This window comes from Triticum aestivum, chromosome 5D (genome assembly GCF_018294505.1).
Source record: "Triticum aestivum cultivar Chinese Spring chromosome 5D, IWGSC CS RefSeq v2.1, whole genome shotgun sequence".
Lineage (NCBI taxonomy): Eukaryota > Viridiplantae > Streptophyta > Magnoliopsida > Poales > Poaceae > Triticum > Triticum aestivum.
The window spans coordinates 351,472,337-351,490,489 of NC_057808.1; the positions used below are offsets into that span (position 1 = coordinate 351,472,337).

Genomic DNA, 18,153 nt, shown 5'->3' on the forward strand with positions numbered 1-18,153 from the left:
TCAGCCCACCCCAAGTGAGCACTCTTTGATTAGTTGCTGAACAACGTATCAACATAAAGCGACCGTTAGATGGACCGGCCCAATTACGTCATCAGTGCTGAAGGCGAGAGCAATATCCATCGGGCTTCGCTATATCTCGCTTTCAGCGAGTCCGACTTCGGACTCCCTGAAGGGGTGAGCAATCTGGGCCGGCCCACAACACGGGAGGCCACAACCTCTTTTTCCTGTTTTTTATGTTTTATGTTTTCTTTTTTTACTTTGGTTTTTACTTTAAAATATTCTATATTACAAAAAAAACACTTCAAAAAACGTCTGAAAAAATTGTTGAACTAGTATTTAAGAAATGTTGAACAAGTACTTGAAAATATTAAACAAGTATTGAAAAAATGTTCAACAAGTATTTTAAAAAAATTTGATCATGTATATAAAAATGTTGAAAATGTATTTAAAAATATTGATCATGTACATAAAAATGTTGAAAAAGTATTTAAAAAATACTGATCATGTATATAAGAATGTTGACAAAGTATTTAAAAAATATTGATCATGTATATAAAAATGTTAAACATGTAATTGAAAAATGTTGAACAATTATTCAAAAAAATGTTGATCATGTATATGAATATGTTGAACAAGTATTAGAAAAATATTGAACAAGCATTTAAAAAAATGTTGACCATATATATATATATATATATATATATATATATATATATATATGAATGTAGAATGAACAACAAATTGGAGAAGAGAAAAGAATGTTGAATAGGTATTTGAAAAAAATATTGATCATGTACATAAGAATGTAGAATGAAAAACAAAAAGAAACCAAAAAACCAAAAAATAAGAATGTATAGAAAGAAAAAGAAAAGAATGAAAAAATCAGAGAAGAAAAAAGAAATGAAGCAAAATAAAAAAACAATGAAACAAATCGGAGAAGAAAAAAAGAAAGAATGAGAAAAACGAACAAGAAAAAGGAAATGAAACAAAAGAAAAAATGGAGAAGACCGGCTCGATCGCCTCTAGTTGGCCGCGATCCAACTTATAACCAGTAACTGGAAGCGGGTGGAGTGGTTAAGCTGCGCGGGCGATCTCACGATGGGCCGGCCCGATTCGTAGGCGACAGCAAAATTCCTTTAGCGAGAGCAAGCTATCATCTGGCTTCAAGCGAGAAATAGCTCTCGCGATATCCATCCGTAGTGTATACACGCACTGATTGATAGAGCCCGTTCTTTTTCTTTTTCAGAAGCAGAGTATAGCCCATTCGGGTACTCATCAGCCGGGCATGTATGCAAAGGCCCAGCTGCCCACACGGTGAATGTGGTCGGTGGCGGAAGCTCGCACGTGCGTGTTGACTTGCGAACCCGACTCCCTTGCCTCGGAAAAAGGAAAACGGTCCCGGTGGCGGCTCTCGCGCGGCTGACCAGGGTTCGCCTCGCGATTATAAACCCCCCCTCCCTTCCCCGCTCCCGCTCCCGCTCCCGCTCCCGCTCGCCCGCCTCGATACAGCCAGCTTCCGTCACCGCCGCTTTAAGGTCTCCCTCCCTCTGCGCATGTCAACAGGGGCCCACATGGATCTCGAGGCGGAGCCGGGCGGCGTCCCGGCGGCCGCCCCGCCACCGCCGGCCGACGTGAGTGCGCAGGAGAAACCCCCACCCTCTCCATTTTCACTCTTCTGTTCCGCTTTTTGTTTGTTCTCTGAATATGAAACTCTGAATCGGTTGGTAGCACTTGGTGGTTTGCGCGGCCTCTCGCCTCGCGAGGTTCGTGTGCGATTCTCGCCGGAAAACGTCGCGCGGAGTTGTTTATTTTAGTACTCGTAGGTTTAATTCTTTAATATTTGGTTGCATCTTTTATGTTCCTTCTAATTGCATGCGACTGAACGAGAGAGAAGCATGCATCTGCTGCACTCGCAAAGTAAATCGGGGGCTTTGTTTTACTGAGGTTTTCCCAGTGATAATCGGGGGCTTGTCTCAGTTACAGTGCCACCAAAAAGGAAAGAAAAAAAAAGACCGCGGGTTCTTGCGGTCAGAGTCGTAGAGATATTTTTGCGACGACGACGATGGCCAACGTGAGCGTGAGCCAGGAGGGGGAGGCTGGAACTGGTGATGACTGGTGATAGATAGCCTGCACGCGGCCGATAGCCCAGCGCCGCGCGACTGCGCGTGCCCCGCCTTCCAACTGTCCCGCGCCGGTGACACCTGGCGTCAAGCCATCTTGTCGTTTTTACGATGAGCGGCGTCATTTATTTATTTTTAACCTATTTTCGGCGCCATCGGTTAATTTCGTTTGTAGTCACGCAATAGTCTTTAATAAATCGTCAAAGCCAGCGGGGAGTTTATTTTGTCAACAGTGAGCTGTTTGTCTTGGCCTGGGCCAGCATGGAATTTGTGAACGGTTGCTTTTGCTTAGCATCGAAGACATGTAGAACGTATTTAGAGAGCGCTTTTACTTCACTTTTTTTCCCACATAATGTGCATCCTATCTCTTGGGTAGGAGCTTGTATCTTTTTTCCATTAATGTGCATGCTATCTCTTAGGTAGGGATGTTTGTACTTGGAAGGCCTGATCATCTCTGACTCAAAAGCTATGCTAGCCGCAACAAAACTAATCTAAGCATGTCAGTGACGAAAGTGCCACACTAAGGCGGAGCTAGACGAAGCACGTTGGGGGCGAGAGACGCCAAATGCTTAAAAAAAAAATCTAAGCCCTTTTTTTTTCTTTGACGACTTGATCCTAGGCTTGGGGTGGGGTGGCCCCCTTGAAGTATGCATAGCTCCGCCTGCTTGCCAATTCTTCAGCCTAGATGCATGTCTGTGTGTTCATATTTAGTATGCATCGAACTAGTAGACGCAACAAGGACCAGCTTCCTTCTTTATTTCATTTGGAAACGTATCCTAGCCATTTTTCATGCACCAACCTTACAAGGGAGTGATTTTTTCATCTTCCTATTTATTTTTGCGAAAAAAAAAACAAGAGAGAAGTGGGTGTGTAGACTGGGGATGGTTCTGCTGATGATGTCACAACTGTTTACATCATAGGGCTTCAGTTTCTAGTATCTTGAAGCCTCTGAAAGTGGCACACCAAAGTGGACCAAAAGAAAGAAACAAGTCCTCAGTGTTAACGTGTGTCGTAAGCCCCACAAAATTCCACTTGATTACTTGTTGGGAAAGGGACCTGTGACATCCTCAGCATAGTAACTGATTTCAAGCATTAGTAATGGTACTACTTTGGGGCTTTGGGCATGGATACGAGTGACCAAATACTTTGTATGATCAGCTTGGTGCATCCCGCTTTTTTACAGCACTGAATATCTTCTGTATATATAGCTCTCATTCAGATGGCATCCCTCAACTGTGAGCAGGTTGGCAATGTTCGCAAAGATCTATTCCTCGCGTACAAGACTCTCGGCGTGGTCTTCGGTGGCCTCGTTACTTCTCCGCTCTATGTTTTTTCCACGATGCACATGTCATCCCCCACAGAAGCTGACTTTCTGGGAATATACAGCATAATGTTTTGGACTCTTACTTTAATTGGTGTGGTCAAGTATGTAGGCATAGCTCTCAACGCTGATGATCACGGTGAAGGTAACTAACCCCTTGCAATTTCTACCTTTCCTTTCCGTTGAAGGCTGCCTTTCTAGATAACTTTTCACATTGGTAATAGCTTGTACAACGGTACGGTAGTTGGTGATTTGATTTGAAAACGCACAAATCATCAGTACAAAAAAAATGTTGGTCAAATATTGGGTTGCTTGTGGCGTTTCATATTTTTATAGATCAATTTATTTTCTAGTCTCTCTAGTGTTTTCTTCAAAAAAAATGTATGAACCATGCAGATTAGATATTATGATATATCGGCATGTGTTTGGCCTGGAAAAATGTCAATGAATCGTAAGCCTGATGGAGGTGCAACTTTGTAATTAATTATACAATGTCTTAAAATACAAGTTTCTTGTCTCTGGGTAGATAATATTTTACTTTATGATGTTATTGGCTTGGAGTGTTGCTTACTCTATTTTTCTGCAGGTGGTACATTTGCCATGTATTCTTTGTTGTGTAGGCATGCCAATATGGGCATCCTTCCTTCCAAGAGAGTGTATTCAGCAGAAGAACAACTGCTTCACAATCAATCAAAAACAGCTAAAACGCCTAGTAATCTGGGCAAGTTCTTTGAGCGAAGCTTAACTGCGAGAAGGGTATTGTTATTCATGTCAATTCTTGGGATGTGCATGCTCATTGGAGATGGGGTCCTAACTCCTGCTATTTCAGGTTTGTTGTTTGTAGATGGCATATCTAACTTAAATTCATTTTTGTGACCATATCGATAAGTAGTACATGTTGTTTATTTCTTTTCAGTGTTATCAGCAATCCAGGGACTGCGCGCGCCATTTCCTGCTGTCACTCAACGTAAGTAGCTCAACAGATGTTGATCAGTAATGAAAAGAATCTCTCTGATAACCCTTTTCCATGACATTGATCTTTCTTTGAATCTTGCAGCCGTCGTGGCATTTCTATCTGCGGCAATTCTTATTGGCTTGTTCTTAGTGCAAAAGTATGGGACTTCAAAAGTGAGCTTTCTGTTTTCTCCAATCATGGCAGCATGGACTTTCACCGCTCCAATGGTTGGAATATACAGCATTTTTCGTTACTACCCTGGCATATTCAAAGCTATTTCGCCACATTACATTGTTCATTTCTTCCTAAAGAATAAAAAGGAAGGGTGGCAGATGCTTGGTGCGACTGTTCTAGCCATCACAGGTACATCACTTTTTTTCGCGAGAAAACTTCCGATCTATTCATCTTCAATCATGACAGTACTTCATATTAACATGGCCCACTACATGCAACTCAGGGGGCCGTGCCCCCCCCCCCCCCCCCCAAATCATCCGCTAGTTCCGCCACTGTCAATTGTAATTTTTTCCTGACAATTAATGACCATGCAGCCTGATGTTCGATCTCCTGCTGACAGGTGCGGAAGCTATGTTCGCCGATCTTGGGCACTTCAGCAAAAAGGCTATTCAGGTTATTATCATTAAGAAAATTATTCTTGCAAATCATTTTCCCATTCCATGTATAGTTGTTTTACACTTTATTTGTTTTCAGATAGCGTTTCTATCCAGCGTATATCCTTCTCTGATCCTCACTTATGCCGGGCAAACGGCATGCCTTATTAACCATCTCAAAGACACCGATCAAGAGAACATTGGCAAAGTCTTCGATGATGCATTCTACAAATTTATCCCTCGCCCTGTTTACTGGCCGATGTTCGTCATCGCGACGCTCGCAGCCATTGTTGCAAGCCAATCCTTAATCTCAGCAACATTTTCTGTCATCAAGCAATCAGTTGTCCTGGACTACTTCCCACGTGTCAAAGTTGTGCACACATCGGATGAAAATGAAGGGGAGGTTTACTCACCAGAAACTAACTACATTCTGATGGTGCTGTGCGTTGGTGTTATACTAGGCTTTGGAGGTGGACAAGCGATAGGGAATGCTTTTGGTAAGTACTCAAATGAGAAATTCTACAAAACTGATGCTCCAGCCTCCAGCTGTTAATATCACTGAAAAAAAATAGCATGCCATAGGAGCAATGTCTCGCTAAATAAATTAGTGTGCAATCAGTGACGGAGCTAGAACAGATCTTCGGGGGGGGGGGGGGGGGGGGGGGGGGGGGCAAACGCAAATTATGCATGTTTGGGGGGGCCAAAAGCACTATTTTCTCTAATCTAAGCAGGCTCAAAAACAGTTTCTTCATATCTTTTACAAAGCCTTGGGGGGGGGGGGGGGGGGGGGGGCACGGCTGTAACTGATAATTGATGATTTTACTGCAGGCCTTGTGGTGATCATGGTCATGCTCATAACCTCAATCATGCTGACACTTGTGATGATCATCATATGGAGAACGCCGCCTGTTCTCGTCGCGGCGTACTTCGTCCCGTTCGTCATCATGGAAGGGTCTTATGTCAGTGCCGTCTTCACCAAGTTCACCGAAGGAGGCTGGCTGCCCTTCGCCATCTCCATGATCCTCGCATTGATCATGTTCGTCTGGTACTACGGCAGGCAAAAGAAAACAGAGTACGAGAGGGCGAACAAGATAACGGCGGAGCGCCTCGGCGAGCTCTTGGCGAAGCCGGAGGTCCAGAGGGTCCAGGGCCTGTGCTTCTTCTACAGCAACATACAGGACGGGCTGACCCCCATACTCGGCCACTACATCCGCAACATGAGCTCGCTGCACTCGGTCACGATCTTCGTGACCCTGAGGTACCTGCTGGTTCCCAAGGTCGATCCGCAGCAGAGGATCGCGGTCAGGAGGCTCGGGCCGAGAGGGGTGTACCAGTGCACCGTCCAGTACGGCTACGCCGACAACCTGAGCCTCAAGGGCGGCGACGACCTCGCCGCGCGCGTCGTGAGCTGCCTGAAGCAGCACGTCGAGGCGGGCGCCGACGGGCAGTCGTCGCCCGTCTCCGCCGAGGAGGAGGCGGCGGACCTGGAGGCGGCGCGAGCGGCCGGGGTGGTGCACGTCAGGGGCAAGATGAGGCTCTACGTGGGCGACGACGCCGGCTGGTTCGACAAGGTGATGCTCCGGTTCTACGAGTTCCTGCACAGCATCTGCAGGTCGGCGCTGCCGGCCCTCGGGGTGCCCCTGCAGCAGCGCGTCGAGATCGGCATGCTCTACAAGGTTTGATTGCTGCTCATGAAAGTAGGCCTCCAAGGCGTGAAACGCATGGGAGGGCACATGCATGTTGCGTACGTGACTGTGGTAGCCATTCTTAGCTTAATTATATTATAGTCTTCGTCTCCGCTGGGACTTTATCCTGTGTTCTAGTAATAAATCTGCATGTTCGTTCGTTTCGTGATATGGAAGACTGTTTCTTTTACTGGTACGAATCATTGTATCTTTCCCTATTTCGTTGCAATTATTTCTGGATTCAAACTAAGACAGTCGAGCGCAAAAGGTACTCACCTGTTTGGTGTCATGAGTCATGAGGACAATTTGCATCCCATCAACTATTCCGCTCTCCTGGGGGTCGTTGCAAGCTAGCCATAGAGCCCCTAGGCTGCCCCTTCCACGTCTAGTCGTAGTAACAGAATTTCAAAATAATATTGATATGAACATGTTGGAGTACGACAGCGAGTAGCTCTGCCGCTCTAGGCTTCTTCAGTGGACATGGAAGTGCGGGGGATGGATAGCTAAATCCGGATAATGGAGTTTATAGTACTACCTCCCTTTTCTTTTTTTTCTTTTTTTTTGTGGGGATACTACCTCCCTTTTCAAATATAAGATGTCTTGGCAGTTTAAATTAAACTGCTAAAACGTCTTACATTTACTTTTAGGAACAGAGGGTATGATAGACAAATAGGCAAGCAAATGCAAGATGTGTCGTCCTTTTTCCGCTCAACATGTTTCTACGCATAATGCCTCTATGAAGAACTTGCATAATGCGTCGTCCTTCTTTCTACGCATAATACCCGTTCTCTGCGTCATTGCCATGCATGGAAGCATTTTTATTAAAGTTGATGTAAGACAATTATACAATAACGGCAAACCCAATAAAAGATATGAATTTAACACCAACGATCAAGCAGATTTTTTTCATACCGGCGCCTTCAAGAAGGGATAAACTTCCTCGCGTTGTTGCCGTCTCGTCCGGCCGAAGACGACCAGGACAAGCATTTTTCATCCTAATTACCGTGGCCAACCACTAAAGGCCAACACGTTGGCAAGGAGACAATGCCTTCAACAAGGTTACGACGCAAGCCCGTCGTTGCCGAGCTCGACAAATAAAGGTCAGAATAAGGATTTTCACCTGAACATATATAGTGGCGTTCGAATCAACGTCTTGATGTTGGTTCTTCCGAAAATCACGCCAACCAATACTCCAAGCTAGACCAGAATTGTACTAGCATAATGTACCTACGATGAACTCGCAAGCTCAGGGAAAATGTCTCTATGAAGAACTTGCAACAATGCACTAGTGTTATTGAAATGAACATCTCCTCTTTCTATCTTTTCTGCTGGGAAGATGACAGATGGTGAAGAAAATAAGCGTCCTGGTGGATTGATGGAAAAGACGGATAGTTACTGTGTCGACACTAAAGGTTAGATGGCGTGATTGGTGGAAAACAAGGCTCCAAAAGTGGCGGTAAAAGCGGGAAAAGTAGGAGATACGGTCTGCAATTCACGCATCTTTTTCCTTGTTGCGACACTGAACTCGCTGTAGCTCTTTCTCCAAAAAATAAACATATATTAAAATAATACTAATAAGTAGTGCTACTACTGTAGCAGTTCACTGATTAGCTGCTGGTAGATGGTCGATGCAGGTGTTAGCAGACTGATGCAGGTGGTCCATTCTTCCTAACCAGACGTTAGCGTAGTGTCTAGTTCCAGAACGTTTCAGGTCGAGACAACTCCACTCTAGAGACAGGCCCACGGAGCAGGACTAGTAGCTGCTAGTTTTTGTCTTTTAAATACTTTCTTCGTCTCATAATATAAAAATGTTTTTGACACTATTTTAGAAGATCGATCGACTAATAGCTCCTCTTTTTAACTAAAGGACTAATAGCTCTTTTTTTTAATCAAAAGGCCTGATAGCTCATGTAACAATTGAAATCATAGTTCACAACCCACAGCAAAGAAACTATTTATTTAACGAAGAAACACAATTTCAACAAAGCAACATAATGGGTAGTCTGGGCAAAACAGGATGAAAATCCTTGCTCAGGTCGTCTCCGGTTGGACGTGGCAATGATGGCACGAGGACGTTTATCTCTTCTTGAAGACGTTGCCATGGAAGAAATCGACTTAGTCATAGGTGTTTATTTCATATCTTATCATGTTTTATTTTATACAGTACTCTAATTGATAATTGGTACTAGCAATGACTGAGCATCACCAAGATGCATGAGGCTCGGGGGTTCAACATATATCAGTTCAAAGAGAAAAAAACGCAAACACATGACATGATAGCATGTGTGCATGGTTTAGCAATCCACCTACACGAATTATGACGGAGAACCTTTGTTTCTCCGTTGACCCGACGACTTTGGGGCCGGCCGGTAGGTAACTTGCTTTTGGTTGGTTTGATTCTGGGCGCCCAAAGATTGGAGTGACCACCACCAGCCCTTGATTTTATTACGTGGAGCCCTTTTCCTTGGATTTGTCTCACCTCTTCACATGACGAGCTGCAATAATTCAGCCCACCCCCCTAAAAAAGCAACAGTGTGCAACTGGGCAATTAAAACCTGTTCTCATTGCACACCAGGTCGCCAAACCCTTCAGCATTTCATACCAAGGGTAACTTTGGGCACTTTAGGAAAAGGAGGAGCTTCTGTGGGGTTAAGAAGAGGAATAGAAAACTGCTGGGTTCAAATTTGCGTTCCTGTTTGAGAGTGTGGTGCATGGACAGGGATTTTGGAGTTATGTCACTTCAATGTTGGTATGCTTTTTGCACAGCAAGGTGGGACTGTAAGTAAAAAGGAGTAGCATGGATTTTCAAGGACGAGGTCGTAAATTTTAAGCTGCCCACTTTATTACATAATAAAAGATATGCATTTTATGAGCAAAATTTGTTACGAAAAAACTTAGAGCGTGCTCATTTTTTGTTTGTCAAACTTTGAAAAAAGTGTACAAATCGTTTATATCTAGTGGTTTGTTTCGGTGTCGTCTTTGTGACCGGGATGCCATATTTTCCTAGCCGTCTACTTCACATGTTATATGCTCACTCTTTTGTCACACCTTCTTAAAGTTTTGGGATCAATTTCGTCAACTCAGATTTTCCTTTTTGGCTTGGCACAGTTTAACAGAAGGCGAAGTTCGACTCGGCGAGGTTGCGGTGGGAATTTGCGGTCATATGCAAATGTTACAAAATTTGTTGTTTCTTCTTAGCAAAGAGTCTAGCTAGCTTATACACAACTGTCGTCAAAGATGTTGTTTCTTCTTAATGAAGAAGCACGTTGGACTCATGTGTGTTTTCAGGGAAAAAGGTTGTGTTTTCTACATAAGTGTTGTGAGTTTTGTTGTCTCTTATTAGTAAAGAGGAAACTGCTCACTTTGTATACGATTGTTGTAAATTTTGTTGTTTCCTCTTAATGAGAAGACACACTTGCCTTACAAGCGTTCTCGAAGAGTTGTTGTAAGAGAAGTTATGTCGAATGTCTTGTACATAAGTGTCATAAACATTGTTGTTTCTCATTAATAAAGAGGAAACTACTCACTTTGTACATGACTGTGGAATTTTTGTTGTTTCCTCTTAATAAGAAGATACACTTAACTCACACGCGTGCTCAGAAAGTTATTGTAAGAGAAGTTATGTTGTTTAGTTTGGAATGTGGTATAGGAAAGTACATCCCTAATAACTTCCTAGATTCCAAAACATGCTCGCCTTGATCTTCAATTTCATTAGAGCAAACTTGCAATAAGATACATGTTCTGGGCCGTTGTAATGAAACGCTTTAGATGTTTTAATTAACACCCTGAATTCTAGGCACAAGCTATCACAAAAAAGACTACCATCTATTCAATGGAAATCAAATAAGCTTGCCAACCTTTTGAATTTTTTATATATCTTACGTGTATGATATAAATTTTATATAAGTACTTAAATATGTTTTTTTCCTTTGTATTCTTTTATTTTGATGCTTGTTGTTCAAATTCAAACTATATCCAGTAACTAGAAATGTATTTAATGCCTAATAAATAATAGTGAATAAATTGAGAAAAATGGCTAACTTTGACTTGCACAATGTATTATACTACTTTCCACGTAGACCTTTATGGAGCATTTTATATAAATAATTTGAAAGGTAATATACAATGTATCTTAATTTGACATTTCATAATAAAATGAAAACACAATAAGATGCAAGTAAGTGTTTGTATTATCCCAAGTGGACGTTTTTTATAAGAGCTAAAAAGTTGCATGAGTACTCCAATATGAATTTTACGTCCATTCGAATCCCCTTTTTTAGAAACTTGTTGTTCATATTTGAATTATATCTAGTAAATAGCTAGTGGTAAAAAAATCTAGTAAATAGTTGGAAGTGCATTTAATACCTCAAAACACAAATAATTTCATAAAAGTACCTAACTTTGAAATGGAAAACTCATTTTACTATGCTCCATTTTACCATAATTGAGGCATTCTATATAAATATTTTTTTGTGAGGTTCTTTACAACATAAGTTGGCATCTCAAAATATAAAATACAAATTATTACATAACAATTCGGAGCTTGAAGCTATTTTGTGCATACTAGTGTAAAAGTAAGTTGATTTATAAAGATGGAGGGAAAAAATATCAAGATAACATTTCATGGATCTCAAACTTCATAGTTTGCTTTTGAATCTTATGATGCTTCTTGCAGACACGTCACTTACAAAGAAATGCAGACTCCAAGGTAAAAAAATCCTAACATGATCGCGTGCCAAGTTTCAAAACAATATAGACCGCACTTAGATTTTATGAAAGATGATAAACCAACAAGACGGATGTAAATGGTTTTCCCAAGCGGGCCTTTGATTTTTCTGCATGTTTTCTGGATATGAGCTAAAAAGTTACCGAAATACTAAACCATGAATTGTTCTTTCATTTAGAGACCTTTTTAGTTACTTGTAGTTTAGATTTTAAATATATTTAGTAAATAGCTACAAAATATTTAGTCCCCAAATAATAGCAAATAATTTTTAAAAAGGGGCCTAGCATTTACATGAACAGTTTAATGTTGTATGTCCCATGTAGAAAAATTTGGATCATACATGTAAGTAATTTTTGCAAGGTACTACACATAAGACGTTAACTTGGTATTTCAAAAAAAGAGAAAATACAAATTATTACACAAAAAGAAGGAACGTGAAGGTATATTCGTGCATAATAATGTAAAATCAAGTTGTGGTCTAATTTTCAAGGGCAAATGGTGATAAGAATGTTTCATGGAGTTCAAACTTCATAGTTTCCCTTTGAATGCTATGATGCTACCTCTCAAATGTATGATTTTATGGATAATTGTATTATCTATTTTTGGTGGAATTGTATGATTTTATAGATAACTTATACAAGATCATCATATGAGGCCATGCCAATTTTTGTAAAATTTAGACCAAATTTAGATTTTATTAAAAAGGGAGAAAAAAATGCATGCAAAGGTTTGAGTTTCTACGAGCAAGCATTTTCTTAATATTAAAATGAAGATGGTTCTAATTAATCTAAAATGAAGGTGCAATCTCCATATTTTTCACCCATGTGTGTACCCACGACTGCTTTTCATTGGCAATAATAACCAAGACCAAAACCCTAAGATGTTAAGATAGCTTATGTAGTTGGCATTGAAATTAAGATATCTGGTCATCTTTCTCACACTCGAAGTGGAAAACATGTTCAATTCAACTCAATGAAGGACATGATGTTTATGCTGGTGAATTGTTTACTTGAACTCATCTAGGGGCACTCGATCAACAATAAATTACATTTTAACAAAAAAAATACAATAAAACACAATCCCTTGAGGACCTACGTCGGGTGAGGGGTGATAAGATTTTGGGGAGCGTTTCGATGCGATTGCTCGCTCTGATTCGACAACATTTGTGTCTGCCTGCTTCGACTACTTTATGGCGGACGACCACCTTGCCTTCACCACTATGCTCCAAGATGATGTTGCACGAGAGTTCCTGGTGCCCTCGTATGTAATGACCCTCTTTCTTTCGACGTGTGTCATTGATCCATATGCGCCTGTGCTAGATGTTGTTAAATCTCTTGTGTATGATTTGCCATGTCAGCAATCTTGTGATGATACTAACCTGGATTAAGATGAAACAAAAGCTGCCTAATTTCCTAACAGTACATGTATTCGTGTAAGAAATATATGTTTTTGAAGCTTTTAACTAGCCTTTTTTTATTTTAGGAAAATGCCGGGCTCCAGTAGCCAAAACGCTGCACTCGTCTTTGGATGCAAGTATTCTGGCTCGTGCCTTTGTGCATCTCCAAGCAGAGGCCAGGACAGGTGCTACAACCCAATTGCCGTCACCCTCTGACCAGTGAGATCACCGAACTAGCAGCTACCCGCGCAGCTTTGACCTCCATGTAACAGACGCACGCAGACCTGCCATCTGCTTACCATTCACAATAACAAACTCAAGACATTTTTGCACACTTTGAGGCAACAAAAAATAACACAAGTAAAATAGCAGCGACACGTGATAAGGGAAGACGTCAAAGGCTTAAAGCCGACGGCCAAACAAAGCGAGCAGCGAGCACAAAGCCGTCCGTCGTCCGTCGTAGCAGCACTGGTTCAGAGCCCTCGCCGACATACTGTATTTCGAATTGCCGCAGCCTGCGGAGGCGATTCCCGGGAACAAACCGATCGTATCGGCAGGCAAAACAAAAGCAGGTGAGGGATCGAAAGAAAGCGAAAGAGAAGATTACAACGGGAGCAGTAAAGAAAGCGGATCGAGGAAGAAGGGAAGTGTAGCGTAGCGTACATCGGCCAGCCAAAGGCCAAAGCGGCGGCACGTAGAGGAAGGCAGCGAGCGAATCACGAGGAAAGCAAGCCGGGAGATAGAGATTGAGAGAGAGCAGCCCAACCACCCCTATCTTTTGCTTTCGTTGCTTCGTTTGGACTTTGGTACTACGTACTCTGCTAACTGACTTTGGCCGCGACTGTCACTGGACTGACCGAGGTCGCCCCAAGGGAAAGAAATAAAACAAGTGACGCAGCGGCCAACTGGTGTACCTCTAGAGGTGGTGCGCTACGGGGCAGCGGTGGACTCGGCATGCATGTCGCGGCTGCACGCTCTGGCTCTGGCGTTGGAGGAAAAAAGCCGTCCTATTTAAGCACGCCCGGCCGCCGCACTCTGACCGCCCGCTCACACACACACTCGCTCTCTCTCTCGCTCTCGGTGCCACACAAGCGAGTGACAAGGCTCATCATACCGAGGGAGCCCGTTGCCGCGGCTGCGCCATGGAGACAGCGCAGGAAAGAGAGCTGCCGCAGCTGCCGCTGCAGCTGCAGGGGTGGCCTTTCCACGCCATGCCGCCCAGCTTCGACGCCGGCAGCGGCGCCTACAGCAGCGGCGGCAGCAGCAGCATGAGCAGCGATTCCTTCCTGCTCGGGTGGGAGCCGCCGTTCGGCGGCTGCTTCGGCCTCGCCGACGCGCAGCTCCACGACCTCTTCCCCCTCTGTACGTCGTGCGCGCCCCGGCATCATGCCCGCGCTCTGTTTTCCTCTTCGGCAGCGCCGGCGGAGAATTGAACTCGCCGTTTCTTCGACTGCAGGCATGATGGAGCCGCTCCCGCTGTCGCCGGCCGCGACGTCCACGGCGGCGGACCTCCCATCGGAGCAGCAGGTCCCGGCGCCGGCGGCAATGTCCAACGGGGAGCTCGGCGACCTCCTGCTGGTACGTACACAATGCCCATCCTTATCTTTCGCGTCCGAATTAACTAGGGCAGTTTCTTGCGAGATTTCCTCGGCCGTGTTAAAACCGTCGCTTTCTCTCATTGTTCCCTCTCGGCAGAATTTCTGGGACGCCGGTGATGCCAGCGACCGGCCGGTCGCAATCAATTCAGGCTGCGTGGCACCGCAGCACGAGAAGAGCAGCCAGAGCAGCGCTGCCACGGCCACGAACTCTTTCCTCTGTAAGCAAAGCCTCTCCCTCCATCCCTCCCTCAGACTCCATTGATCGACTTGAGCTCTCGCTAGGCCTGTGCGTTTTCTCTACTATAGGTCTCTGCCCCGGTCCTTGGCACATCACCAAGGAGGCAAGGACAAAGCACAAAGTCGTAGAGTTCGCATTTAACAATGGGAGCTTGTCAATGCCATGCGTTCAAAAACGCCATGTGGGGCCGGGGTGGGTGGGGTGGGACCCGCCGAGGATTAGCAGCGCTTAATTGTCATGACCTTGATGACCCTATGATTTGCGCATGGTCGCTCAGTAATATATACATACTCCAGTACTACATCGCGGTACGGTACGGTAGGATTGCACCATAATAATAGTATTGCAATGTGCATGTTATAATAGTGTAGACTTGTTAGTGAGCACGTAGAGACAGGCGCTTCTTTTCAAGTAAAGACAGATCTGGGTGTTACATGCTTAGATGGTAGCAAAGATTCTAATCTTGTGCGGGACTGCTCCTGCCAAAGTCGCACCTTTTACGTGATCACTTCATTATTTTCAAGGCGCATTGGGCATGTGAATTGGATGATTATTAACTGGTTGATGATCGCTGCCGCAGATGATGAGGACGATCTTTTGGGCTCCATTTTCTCCAAGAGGCCCACCTTGGGAGAAGAACCACCCGTGCTCCTCCTCGCCCCGGCGGAGGCGGAGCCCCTCCTCAGCGCCTCCTCCTCCTCCAGCTGCCACGCGGACCCACCTGCCAGCGACGCCGGCGGGGCCCGGGCGCAGGGCACCACCACCGAGCCAAGTGGCGCGCGGGCCCCGCCCCTCCCTCGCTCCTCCTCCTCGTCGTTGAAACGCGCGACACCGGAAGGTGCTCTCTCGACTTCGACGCGACACGCTTCACAGTCGCCTCCACCCACTCCCAAGAACTGTCTAATCACATAATCTAAGGAGTAATTAACTTTGACCGGCGTTGTGTCTGGCAGCAGCATCGGACTCGGCGGAGGCGGAGTGCAGCCAGAGCGGCGGCAAGCGGCGGAAGGTGTCGGCGAGCGTGCTGTGCCCGTTCGCCGTGCTGAAGCCCGACGGGCTGGACGGCGGCGCGACGCTGGCGGACATCAACGCGCGCATCCTCATGCGGCCGGCGCGGCCCGTGCGGCACCCCGTCGGCGAGTACGCGTGCGCGCCGCGCGTGCTGGCGGCCGACGCGCCGGGCATCTCGGGCAGGGCCGTCTCGGGGTTCACGAGGCTGCACACCCCCGGCCGCGGCACCATCACCATCATGAGGACGCGAGGCTAATGCATCCATCATTGCAAGCCCTGTCCGCTGCGCCCATGGACGACGATGATGATGGCGTACTCCGTGTAGATTAGCCCGGCTCAATCAGTGCATGGCTAGCTAGATAGACGCTCGATCGCTAGCCAGTGCTACGTAGCAGTGCCTCCGAGTCCCGATGCCGTGTAATTATATGCTCGATTACATAAGGAGTGAGTGAGTGAATGAATAAAAATCCTTCCATTTCTCTTCTCCCGATCTCGTTTTTGATCTTCTTCTCGGATGCTCTGATAGCGATAGCGAAGGTTTCCTTGGATCGTCCGTCGCCGTAGCAAGGAACAAAGCCCGGCTGGTGGCCCCTGTCCTTGTGCTCCTGGTAGCCAAGCAGGCTGTGTTTACGGCCGCATACATACAGCCCCGAAAAGCTGAAAGCAACTGCCTTTCCTTTTGTCTGCAAGGCGTGGGCCTACTCCACCTTAATTCGAGCTGCCTCCATGGCTCTTTGCATGAGATCTTTTTTTCTTTTTGTAAAAGAATGGACTTGACTTGAGCATACCACATTGTTAATCACTCACCGCAAAGCCTTCCTCTGGAATGGCTTCTTTCTGTTTGTTTAAAATAAAACGCTGTCCGGCAAAGAGAATATACGAAGGGATAAAGACGGTGGTAGAGCAGGGCATGGTAAAAACCGCCAAAGTAAAAAAGGATTAAGAAATAAAGAAAGACGAGTCGAGAGGATTTGATTTGAGGAAACGAAAGCAGGGACGGACGGGAACGGGAGCAAGGTAAAAGCAAAGCGCGACGGGTTCATCATTGTGGTCACGCAAAAGCAGAGCAAAGCATGGCTGCCGGGACACTGTAGCGTGCTCGCCCGCTACACGGGCAGGGCAGGGCAGGGCACGGCGGCGAACGCTACGGCGGAGCAGAGCATGTCGCAAAAGGGAAATGTTCCCCCTGCCCTGCTGCTGCCGCGATTCAAATGAGAGAGTACGTAGATGGTAGATCGATCGAGTGGCTGGTGGGAAAAGTCGGGGGCGCAGTCGCACAAGGTTCCAGGACTGATGATGCGCGCGGCAGGTCAACACGCCGGCGCTGGGAGATAATGTGGGCATGCATGTGTTGTTCATGGGGATTTCGTAGGGCGCAGGTGGTGGATTCCGGCAGAATTTGGGCGTCAGTTTTGTGATGAGTGCCCGTCCTGGCTCTGTGGCGCATGAATGATCGAGGCTGTGGTCAAAGCTGTTTCGTGGATTCCAAATTCATGACATCAATCGGACGGCGTGGACGCTGGATGGATGGCTGGGGGTGTATCCTGTGAGTGTGTGTGGTGGGACAGTGGTTGACAGAGGTTAGGTTAGGTCAGCCATGCACCAACTTTTGAATTAAATGCGTGGAAGCAGAAGATTGTCGAATAAAAAGTAGTGTTGGGCTTTTCAGTTTCAAAATCTCGAATTCATAATCATAGTCTCGTTCTTCGCTCGTAAGAATTTAAAAATACAGTTTGACTAATTCACATCTAGATATTTTTTAAGGATGTCACATCTAAGCTCTCACAAATACATAATGCAGCAACAAGAAACAAAAAAAAACAAAGACAAAAAAAAATAGACCACAAACAGAGTGAACATCAGATTAGATGTGACATAACTAGACAGACCCTTGAAAATAATGTCCAGATGGATTTATAAATTCATGCTTTTTTCCTTTGAATCGGATATCAAACAAAAAGTTTCTCCGTTTTTTCTTGGCTACATACCTTTTGAATCAAATGTATGAATAGTATCATTGTAGGAAAACAATATCTTATGGTTTTCCTACATTTATCCTTTGAACAAAAGAGGCCATTAGTACCTTTCTATAGGAGTTCTCGAAGTAAATTTCAGATGTGAATATTCTACTTGAAAGATCGTGGATGTCGCCTAGAGGGGGGGTGTGAATAGGCGCTTTAAAATAATTACGGTTGAGGCTTGAACAAATGCGGAATAAACCTAGCGGTTAATTTGACAAGCACAAAACCTACAACAACTAGGCACACCTATGTGCACCAACAACTTATGCTAAGCAAGATAAACAACTGAGTGATAGCAAGATATATGACAAGAAACAATATGGCTATCACAAAGTAAAGTGCATAAATAAAGGGTTCGGGTAAGAGATAACCGAGGCACGCGGAGACGACGATGTATCCCGAAGTTCACACCCTTGCGGATGCTAATCTCCGTTTGGAGCGGTGTGGAGGCACAATGCTCCCCAAGAAGCCACT

The 18,153-nt window shown here is 45.0% G+C and overlaps 2 protein-coding genes across 3 annotated transcripts; both read left to right on the plus strand.

The window, feature by feature from the left end:
• Nucleotides 1-1,480: 1,480 nt before the first annotated feature.
• Nucleotides 1,481-6,879, plus strand: LOC123124884 (probable potassium transporter 17). Its single transcript, XM_044545427.1, has 8 exons — nucleotides 1,481-1,631; nucleotides 3,364-3,586; nucleotides 4,028-4,270; nucleotides 4,358-4,408; nucleotides 4,499-4,759; nucleotides 4,971-5,023; nucleotides 5,105-5,501; nucleotides 5,833-6,879. The coding sequence occupies exons 1-8, from the start codon at nucleotides 1,554-1,556 to the stop codon at nucleotides 6,684-6,686; spliced, it is 2,160 nt and encodes a 719-aa protein (XP_044401362.1). The 5' UTR covers nucleotides 1,481-1,553; the 3' UTR covers nucleotides 6,687-6,879.
• A 6,960-nt stretch (nucleotides 6,880-13,839) lies between these two features.
• On the plus strand, nucleotides 13,840-16,155 carry LOC123124885 (putative protein TPRXL). Of its 2 annotated transcripts, none has more exons than XM_044545428.1 (5): nucleotides 13,840-14,173; nucleotides 14,268-14,389; nucleotides 14,507-14,627; nucleotides 15,228-15,485; nucleotides 15,601-16,155. In XM_044545428.1, exons 1-5 carry the CDS (start codon nucleotides 13,954-13,956, stop codon nucleotides 15,912-15,914), a joined length of 1,035 nt encoding a protein of 344 aa, XP_044401363.1. In that variant the 5' UTR covers nucleotides 13,840-13,953; the 3' UTR covers nucleotides 15,915-16,155. The 2 variants fall into 2 exon arrangements, with proteins under 2 accessions (XP_044401363.1, XP_044401364.1); XM_044545429.1 differs by having other exon boundaries at nucleotides 15,604-16,155.
• The last annotated feature ends 1,998 nt before the right edge of the window (nucleotides 16,156-18,153 follow it).